Genomic DNA, 10,763 nt, shown 5'->3' with positions numbered 1-10,763 from the left:
CTTCAAATATCAGTTGCTTACAACTATTGTTATCTTTGCCAAATATCGGCGTATCTGACAAAATTTTTGAGGCAATAGCTTTTTCCAAATCAATAGACAAACGACTACGGAAGTAGGCATATTGATCTTGAATTGGAATAATTTTCATATTACTAGTAGAATAGTATGACATGAATCTACTCAACCAATTCTTCATTTGCTCTACTGAGTAACATTTTTGTAAGGGTTTGGGCTTGAGATAATTGTTTGGTCTACAAATTTTGGACCCATCAACGGCTGGAGTAGATAGAAAAGTAGACTGAGAAGAACCGGACGAATAGCTTCCATGGCTTTAATCGGAACCACTCTTCCCTTGGCAACAACTTCGTGATACATTTGAAATTGTTCCTCGAGATCTAATTGAATAATTTTATCGTTTTCTTCTCCACTATAATCCATCTAGGCTTTAGCACCATTCTCAACACATTTATATGTATAATCACAGTGTTTAGTAGCATCCTGTAATTCTTGGATACTAAATGAATTATCTTTGTTCAGATTTATATGAGTTTTAAGACTTGTAATAGTTTTAGTGAGAACACCTTTCATTCCTGAATAGCTGTTCTTGGTTTTGGTTGTCATCTTTAATTAATAAAAAATTCAAATGCACTAAGATATACACTCCACACAATATACTTGTCTTAATGTATCTACTTGTTAACGGAACTTTTCCAAATGTATGCAACCTCTCACCATCCACGTTTAATATGGATTCTCTCAATTATATTGATCTTCCTTATTTGTTATTTTCAAGATATTATGGATATGACTAACTTTAACTTAATTACTTAATTTGTTAACTTACCGACTGCGCCATGGTTGATAATTATAATTACAAATACGTAGTACTGAATAATCCTTAAAGATTATAAGATGAAACACGACTTGTTACTTTGATAGTATATATATGAATGAGTCTATGTTCATTTACTCGTTTGTAATACATACAAGATACTATGAATACATAATAATAAGAGCAATGACACACAAAGTGTGATACTAATAAAATTATGCCTACTAAGCATATTAATATAATAAACTTCAATACGACATCATCATTTAAAAAAAATATAGACCCGAATGATATACATAGCAAAGCTTATAGAAATACAAGGTTACACCATCACGTAATTGGGCTTGCTAGAATTTTGAATTTGATGTATCGTACCGACTGCTGGGCAAGATAGGCAGATTGTAACAAAACACGCAACCAATTGTAGTTTATAACGTTAATATTGCTAGTATTTTCAATTTGATGTATCTTACCGACTGCTAGGTAAGAAGACAGATTTTGACAAAACACGCAACCCGTCATACACTATTACATCAATATTAAAAAATATGCTGGAAGTCAAACATCAGTTGTACACGCATTATGTTTTAGCCTTGTATATCTACTTATCTTGATGCATAGTTAATTTTTGTTCGAAAATTATTATTTAAAGAAATGTTATTTCATTTTTTTAGTAATTAACTAATTTTTGACACCCATTACTGAATTAATTTAATAATTAATCTGTAATATTATGATTTGATTGAAATGATCACAAAAAGACGATCAAGATCTTTCACGGTTACTGATCAGAATGTTTGACCTTCATTACCAACGGTTTGACCATCTACACCTCTAGTAGACATATCGATAAAATATTGATTCTGTTTCGTTTCATATCAAATAAGCACATTATTTACTATATTCCTAAAAATGGTTTTCAAAAACTATTGTATTGATCCACTAGTTTTTAAATGTAAATAATACTTAAATTTATATTTAAATGACCGAGAGACAAAATTAATGACAATAATAATTTCACTCAAAAATTTTATTTAGCTGGTCAATTTAAAAAAGTACAAAAATTAGTAATGTATAAATTCAACAAAAATCTTTTTATTATTGTTATATTTCTTTTCCTATTATAGTTTAATTTAATTTTTTATAAGAAATTAAAATTTATATTCCAGTTATATGTAATTTAATAAATAAACCTTTCAAATTATTTTAAGTTTTAGTGATAATTTTATATATTTTGTTATAGCATATAGTAATTCACCAACGCACAAATAGTTTAATATATATTATCAATTTATGTGTAAGAACTTCCTTTTTGTAAGATGACATAACAATTCCTTTTTATATGCTCAAACTCTTGTTCTCCTCTTCCTATCACTTAAAATGAAAATTTATATTAAAAAAAAAAAGTTAAAGTATAGTATTTAAATCAATCTTAAACAGAAACACAGTATAATGGATAACATTTGATCATGAATAAGTATTCAATTATACTATGGACATATAAATAACTTAAATAAATCTTAGTGAGTAATTTTTTGGAACTTTATCAATTATATTTAAAATTAAATGGAACGATATTAATATTATACATTATAAAAATAAGTTGGAATTAATATATCGTTTGCCATAACAACTTGAAATACAAGTAAAAAATTACATTTTATGTTTTATTTGTCTAGTAATACATCTAATATATTTTCATATTATAATTCCATTTTTTTTCGGGGAAAAGTTCTATGTCATGGCATCTAAATATAAAATATTCTACATTGTGAAAGGTGTTCTCATTCTCATGGTCTTTGGAGGTGCCATAATTATGGGACTAAATTACTACATTGAAAGGAACGGTAGCTCATTCTACTTACCTTTTATGGCAAGCCAAGAAGGTAATACATTCTTAGGAATAAATATATATTTAGTGTTGCGACTTTTGTTGAGATGAGTGAGCACTCCTGCACTTGTTATCTGGTTCCTTTATTTCAACCAATGAGCTACTACTTATTTACTATAAATAATAAACAGCAAGGATAAGTTTAATTTATGTATTCGTACCTATTGTTCTTTTTCTTTTTGCCTTACCCATACTTTTTCTCACCAAAAGTCGTCACCCTATGTGAACCTATGTATATTTGTCGTTATATTGGTTTAGAATAAACTTAACTATTTTAGAATTCTTGTCGGGTAAACAAATAGTTAATCTATTTTAAGAAAACTGTTATTATATTAATTTTAAGAATAATATCTTATTCTTTAATTTATAGAACAAAATAGCAGTTAATCTAAAAGAAAAAAATTAATTTGTGTATAATGATTTTAACAATTAATGTTATGTTTTATAATATCGAATTTATTTCCAATAAATATTTAATTTAAATCTTTAAATGTTAATTAATACATAACAAATTAAGCAATTGATATTATTATTTTTTTAAACTTAAAAGTTTGTGGTAAAATATCAATGTATTTATTATTCAAAGATACAAATAAATATCTAAGCATGTATTTAACATGAACATTTTTATTAGAAAATTTCATCTTTTATCATTATTATAGCGCTACATTACAACGAATACGTCGACAATCATCTGTATAAAACTGATTTTTGGGTTGATTGTTACGTTCCGTTTGAGATTAACAATAACTATCATGTGATTCGTCAAATTTTAGGACATATTCACTCGGATAAAATAGGACGTAATGGTCGTATTTTCCAATTTTTCTCCCCGATTTCATCACGAATTAAAAAATCTATTAGTGAAATTACTCTAAACACGTCTTTGGCTATAATTCCAAAATCTAATGATTTTCCTATTGAAAGTACTAAATTATTATATCCATCACTATATATGGTTGAAAATATGAAAAATGTACGTTATCAATAAATAATTTTCTTTACTCTATTATCATAGGATACATATATTTTAATTCATTGTTTAGCAAGTGTAAGTATACATTTTAATCATGATTTACAATTAATACCATTTTTTTTTGTACAAAAGATGGTAATAGAAATGAAACGAATGGATTTTGAGTTACATTTTTTGTCTATTGAAAATTCGTCTAATAATAAACGACTTTAGTATATATGTTATTAAACTTGCTAAATTTTATAGTAAACATGAAAACACCCAATTTTTTACCTCTAGGCTAATAAAAATCTAACAAAAGTATCGTTGAAAACTTCATCAAACATTGTGATTTCAAGTATGAACCATACCATCAACTATAATGGAACGTTAGATAAGTACGACGAAAATAAATTTGATAATGATAGCTTGGAGTCTACAGTGACATTACTTCGAAAAAAATTACATTCTCTTCAAAGGAGGACATCTTTAGATCCAAATCTTCTAAATGCCCTGAATCAAACATTGTCAAATCCAAGCTCAGAGAATACAATATTAAGTTTATTGATAGAAGTTGTTAAGCAATTAGAAGAGTCTGACCATCAAGCAGATAAAGAGATATATTACAATAAAAACTCTTTATCTAGAGTAGTTGTTCCTAAAGTGGTAAGCAAATAATTTTACTTATAAGTCAAAAAATAAAAAAAATATTCAGGATGCAAAGGTATTCCAACCAGTTGATCTGTGTGAAAATATCAGAGACTTTAGGATTTTCCCGAATGATTCCAAAACAGTTGTTCTTAAAAAGCAAGCTTCTTTGATGCGATGTTATATGAACATTACAATTGATCCTTGCCAAGACTTTTATGAATATGCTTGTGGAAATTGGCACAAACATCATACAATTCCTAGAGATCGAGGTTCATGGGATATTTTTGAAATTCTTCGAGAAGATCTGGACGTTAAACTTGTTAACATTCTCAATAATCCTATCCAACCATCGGATAATAATTCAACTAGAGCGATAAAAACTTTATACTCATCATGTATGAATACTGGTGAGAATAATTATATCGACACCTTTTGAAATAAAAAAATCAATTAAATTACATTCAATAATTTATTTCAGATCAAATCGAGAAATTAAGACATTACCCACTATTACAGCTGCTCAAAAATTTAGGTGGTTGGCCAGTTTTAGATGAAAATTGGAACTCTGATAAATTTGATTGGATTGAAACGATAGCAAAGTTAAGATTATTTAATAACGATATTCTTGTAGCAGTTTGGATAGGTCCAGATGGTGAAAAGTCTGAAAATAATATAGTACAATTTGATCAAAGTGACTTGCACCTTCCTAGCTTCGAATATTATAAACTAGGAATAATTCATCCTATAATTCAAACATATTATAAGTTTCTTGTAGATGTAGCAACGCTTTTAGGTGCTAATAAAAGTAGAGCAATGGAGGAAATGATGAATTTAATTCATTTTGAAATGGAATTAGCAAATGTAATTGTTTTTATTGTATTATATTATCATGTGAATGTTTATTTATAATTTTTCAGATAATGATTCCACCTCATCAAAGGCGTAACTTTTCGCAAATGTATCAGAAAATGACATTAGGTGAATTATCAATTTCCGTTCCAAAGTTTAATTTTTCTGCCTACTTAAAGGACCTTTTCCCTAGAAAATTACAAAGTTCTGAGCACGTAGTAATGTATTCTCTACCGTACTTGAAAAAATTAACCACCATTATTGAAAAAACTAATAAGAGGTACATTCATGTATCCATAATTTTTTTTAATATTGTAACATATTTTGATTATGTGTTTGAGTTTGTAGAACCATAGGGAATTACATTTTATGGAGATTCATTCGACATCGCATCAATAATTTAGATTCTCGTTTTCAAAGAGTTCAAAAGGACATATATCTAAAATTAAGTGGAAGAGTAGAAACACCCCCAAGATGGAAATATTGTGTAGCTTATGTAAATGGGAATTTAGGATATTCAGTGGGAGCCTCCTTTGTGAAAAAATACTTTGATCGGCAAAGCAAAAAAGATGTAAATATGAACTACATAATTGGATAGGAACATATAAAATTTTATCTTTACTTCTTCATTTTAATAGATGGAGTTATTGACAAATGAAGTTCAGACGATTTTTCGTAAACTTGTTCGAACAAGAGAATGGTTAACAAACACCACTAAAAAGTTAGCTGATGAAAAAATTAAGGAAATATTCCATAATATTGGCTACCCAGATTTTATTTTAAACGATGATCAATTGCAAGAAGAAGTTGATGGTGTAAGTTTTACATATTAATTTTATAAAATAACTACCAATTAAAAAACAATTAATTTCACCTACGTAATTAGTTGAATTACAATAAAGACGGATTTTTTGACAATGTTCTAAGTAATTTAAGAAGTCGGACTATGAAGGAAATGCAAAATTTTGAGCAAAAAGTGGACCGAACTGTATGGACAATAACACCGGCTGTTGTCAATGCATTTTATTCGCGAAATAAAAATCAAATAAGTAGGTCATATTTTTATTCTTGATCATTTTTGATATCTATATTTTAACATAACCTCATGATATTTTTAATTCAATATTAATTTATTTTTTAACACAGCTATTATTATTAATATGTTTTTATCACAATTAATAAAAATTGATAGCCAGAACCATAATATGAAATTTGTGTACTAATTTTGATATGAAGGTTAAATTATTTTTATATCTCTCATTTACAACAATAATATGTAAATGTATTTATATAGGTATCTCAACAATTCAAGTTATTGAAAATATTGATTGATTTTATGATAGTATTACATATGATTTATAAAAATTTTTCCTCGATTCAATATATCTTAAATACAGATAAATGAATTAATAAGAAGCCAATATACTCTAGCTATGAGTCATTTCAGTGTCTTGGTTTTGGTATCTTTATATCACAGTGCTGCACGATGTGTTTCTTACTATTTTCTAACGCAGTTTTTTTCCTTTGTATTTCCATATTTAATTGAATAAAAACAAGGAGGAAATAAATTTATAAAATACGTTGCGTAAAGGAAGGTTACCAAATCTAAAGAGTTGACATTTTTGTAAGGAAAAAAAAGAGTACTAGGAGAGTAGTGAGTGATACATATATTTTTAACTAAATTTACATTTTTGTTAATATCGGCTACCTGTTATATGATTTTTATGGAAGAAAACGAATTACTGCTATAAAGAGCATAACTTTCTACATTTAAAATAGCAGTAGTGCAGGAAAAATATTATAATTATATTAAAATTCATATATATTTATTTTATTATGTATTTTTTATAAACAATTATACCAAAGATAGGCAAGAATGTTGACTTCAAAGGGAGAAGTTAACACCACGACGACCTATTAAATAATGAACAACCGAAGAAAAAAAAACGTATTGAACACCCGTTTTTCCTTTTTCTAATTTTTAAACGTAGTTTTTTCATTACAAACATGTTAACTTTACACACTTTAGCATGTGTGGAAACAAACTTTATTTCTAAGAACATTGCATATGATAATCTTCAAACTTTAACAACTTTCCCTTTCAAAATAAAGAGGTTCTGTCATTTAAAATTAATCTTGTTTTGGGGCGAGAAAAGGAAAATTAGTTTTTTTGTACTTCCAATGTTTAATTTATTATGGCATTTTCACTCCTACAAACAAGACACATTTTAAATCATATAACCTCTTCATTTTTATGGGATATATTTTCTGAAGTTTGAAGATTAATGAGCAAAGTTTTAATAAATTAATTGTCTATAAACTTATACGTGGGTGTACATAATAGATCTGATAACCTGTTCAAATGTGACAATATCACAAGGAGCTTTTCTTTTCGTCGTCTAAACATATCTTGTAAGTTTAGACGAAGAAAAGAAAAGCTCGTTGTGATATTAATTATTAGGGATGCCAAAAATTTATAAATGTCAGTGAGTGTAATATCCATACCTAAACGTGAGTTACAACATCTATCATGTGTTTATGGGCGATTTAAATTAAAAAAATTTGCATATTATAATCTTCAAACTTCAACAATTATCCCTTTCAAAATGAAAAAGTTATGTGATTTAAAATGTGTCTTTTTTGTAGGAATGGAAATGACATTATAAATATAGTTCTATATTAATTTTATTTACTTATATTATCTCCATTTTATCCAATGCTAAAAAAAAGTGATTTTTATAGAAATAAATATAAGATAAAAAAAAGTCCTTATACCTTCTAAAACTTTATTATTTAATAAATTGAATAAGCCTATATATAATACGTTCTACCTAATTTTGCATTTGAGTTTCAGTTTTTCATACTTTTAATTTGTGTGTTTGTTTTTGTGTTAATATTGTTTAAAACATATATTGCCCCAAAAACAAACAAATATTTAAGATAAGATAGTATAATTTTTGAAACTGAACCGTAAAGTAAAATACACTCATTTAATTTGTGTATAGACTATATATTTCTAATAACTTTTGCATATTATAATCTTCAAACATCCACAATTTGAAAATGAAGTGTCTTTTTGATTTAAAATGGGTTTTGTTTGTTGAAGTGAAATTACGATAACAAAATATTTTTGGAGGAGCATGAAATTGTGCATGTTTCTCTCCCATACCAGACACATTTCAAATCACATTTAATTATTTATTTTGACAGGGCGAATTTTTAAGGTTTTTTTTTGGGGTGGGGGTGGGGGGGGTATTTGGTGGGTGAGGCTTAGAAGAGTTTGGAATGTAATAATATTAAAAAGTCAATCTACTACTACCAAGGGTGGCTTGGACTAAGAATAAGAAAAATGAAGGAAAATGAAAGAAAACATAGATTTTCGAACTCCAATAAATCCAACTCAATAGGTAATCCTGAAATCTATAATTTATTAATATTTTTCCTTTTCATTTCATATTCTTTTAAATATTTTTAGGATATTATTCTTATTATTAGATATTTTTCATTGTAGAATCATATTCATTTTATGAGAATCAAGTAATTGTGTTTAAAGTTCAAAATTACCTTAACGATAACAACAAATATTTGCGAAATCTCAAAGTAATTTTGAACTATAATCGTTCAGAGTTATTTTTCCTTATTAAGACAATCCCCAAATTGAAGTACGATGAACAAAACTGGTGTAAAAGAGTTTTAATGATGCTAAATGTGTTTTTGTATTGATTCTGTATCTTGTTCTGAACTCAACATATTTCATTTTTCATGCAAAGAAATGATATTATAGAAAAATACTACATGTGATTTAAAAAAATTTTACCAATTTAAAAAATATTCATATCCTATTTTTTATTGGGTGTACTAACAAATATGAAATATTATTTTAATAATTTTTACCATTCTAAAGTAACGATAATGACGTCATACAACTTAATAATTATTATAAATATCACAATCAGATAATGTCAATATAATACTGCGCTTCGTCCAAATTCCAATGAAGTAATTACTTATTATATTTGCAATATTGAAATTCCCTACTCATTGTGAATGGCTCTCCTCATTCTTGCAATTCTAAAATTATGTACCCTAGAAAGGAATCGACTCTGCTCTCTTATGAAGCCTGGTAGTTTTTCTCCGATGAATTTTTATCCTGCTGTCGCCTGTAGAATACGGAGTTCCAATTAAGAGCATATTTAGATCGATGATGAAGTTAGAAGCATCTTCTTTACGTTTATATTAAGATCAAATGCTCTGGATGTGAAATATAAAATAAACAGTCATCAATTATGGCAACTTCAGGTTGCATGCGAAAGTTGACAGCATTACGGTTAATAGGACATACTTTTTAGTTAATAGAAAGAATATTTTATCTAATTTTTTATTATTTACACCAGAGGAAATATTGAAGAATGCAGTCAAGCTGTTTGCTATGAAGTCACGTGGTTCTAGAATATAAGACATTTACCTGTTGCTGATTGTGGTGATAAATAATATTTAAATTACGAAAGAGTACAAAAATAGAAAAACAGGCATTCATCGACGCAAATATAAAAAGAAACTTATTCAAAGAACGTTTCAATGAATTATTTGATATAGCAGATGCTGCAGCTCTTGAAAAGACGGCATTTGCTGAAGACATGGCTTTTTATAGAAGCTCAACGAGAAAAAGGAAGATAGGTTTACAAAGCACCTGTGGTTTAAGGCTAAAAAACGATCTTGAGAATAAACTTATGGACGTCAAACTGAAAAAACTGTCTAGAAAAGTTAAAGCAACTACAGTATAACACTTTACTTCTACTAGTAACAAATTAAAAAAAAAAATACAATTGCCAATTACATAATTAATAGGAACGCCTAGACATTATCTATAGCAGTAGATTAAAAAGAATTTATAATAGTAAGAGCTACTACAGCGTCACTTTGTTTGCAAAATTAATAAGATTCTTATAACTAGAAGCACTATATGGAAAAAATGAATTGCAGTGCGGTAGAAAATTACACAACACATCACACAATCATTTGAATGCCACATACTGCTCACATTAGGTTGGGACAAAGGCTCGTCCCTGATATTTTTGATGATGTAAATTTGGAGACCCATTATTCCATGGGGTGGAGTAAAGTCTAAGCTTATAACTACCTGAAAAGTTAAATCTGCCATAGGAAGAAATATGACAACTGCTGTTGTCGAAACTCTAGAAGATTGGTGAATAAAAGACCGTGTTCAAGCCATGTATTCCGATACTACAGTAAAAAATAGGATGAGGATTGCGCCTACAGAGGATACCACTAATTAAAAAAATGCATCGATATTACCTATTAAGCTATTATTCAAATATTCATGTTGAACTGCATGCAAAGTATTATGTAACTCTTTGTGATTTTTCAAGGATTTTAACAATTAGGCATTGTGAAATATGGATCTGCATCCACCCGTCCTTCCCCTTCCAAGGTGTTCATATTTTTGCTACATGGGCATCCAATCTACGCGAATTTTAATCCTCTCTTCCTCTGTACGATCTGTTCAAAGAATTTCGTCCCTTAGTGTCCCACTTGGTGGATCTCATCTTCTTTTTTTGAAAATG

General features: G+C 27.9%; 1 protein-coding gene across 22 annotated transcripts in view; it reads left to right on the top strand.

Annotated features, from left to right (window-relative positions):
- Window positions 1-42: 42 nt before the first annotated feature.
- The window catches only part of LOC121127038 (neprilysin-4), a 61,498-nt gene continuing 50,777 nt past the window's right edge, over window positions 43-10,763 (top strand). For 7 of the 22 annotated variants that reach the window (XM_040722399.2, XM_040722405.2, XM_040722406.2 and 4 more), the window contains exons 1-10: window positions 43-2,355; window positions 2,565-2,718; window positions 3,386-3,699; window positions 3,979-4,344; window positions 4,394-4,736; window positions 4,808-5,190; window positions 5,247-5,458; window positions 5,527-5,749; window positions 5,817-5,993; window positions 6,065-6,227. In XM_040722399.2, the coding sequence (XP_040578333.1) occupies window positions 2,574-2,718; window positions 3,386-3,699; window positions 3,979-4,344; window positions 4,394-4,736; window positions 4,808-5,190; window positions 5,247-5,458; window positions 5,527-5,749; window positions 5,817-5,993; window positions 6,065-6,227 (2,326 nt within the window). In that variant the 5' untranslated portion in view covers window positions 43-2,355; window positions 2,565-2,573. Of the gene's footprint in view, window positions 2,478-2,564; window positions 2,719-3,385; window positions 3,775-3,978; window positions 4,345-4,393; window positions 4,737-4,807; window positions 5,191-5,246; window positions 5,459-5,526; window positions 5,750-5,816; window positions 5,994-6,064; window positions 6,228-6,472; window positions 6,747-10,763 lie in introns of those variants that run through there. The other 15 variants (XM_040722400.2, XM_071892204.1, XM_071892205.1 and 12 more) reach the window with 9 other exon arrangements.

Source organism: Lepeophtheirus salmonis, chromosome 12, assembly GCF_016086655.4.
Source record: "Lepeophtheirus salmonis chromosome 12, UVic_Lsal_1.4, whole genome shotgun sequence".
Taxonomy (NCBI): domain Eukaryota; kingdom Metazoa; phylum Arthropoda; class Copepoda; order Siphonostomatoida; family Caligidae; genus Lepeophtheirus; species Lepeophtheirus salmonis.
Note: the sequence above shows the minus strand (reverse complement) of the source record. Positions and strands in the feature narration are given on the sequence as shown.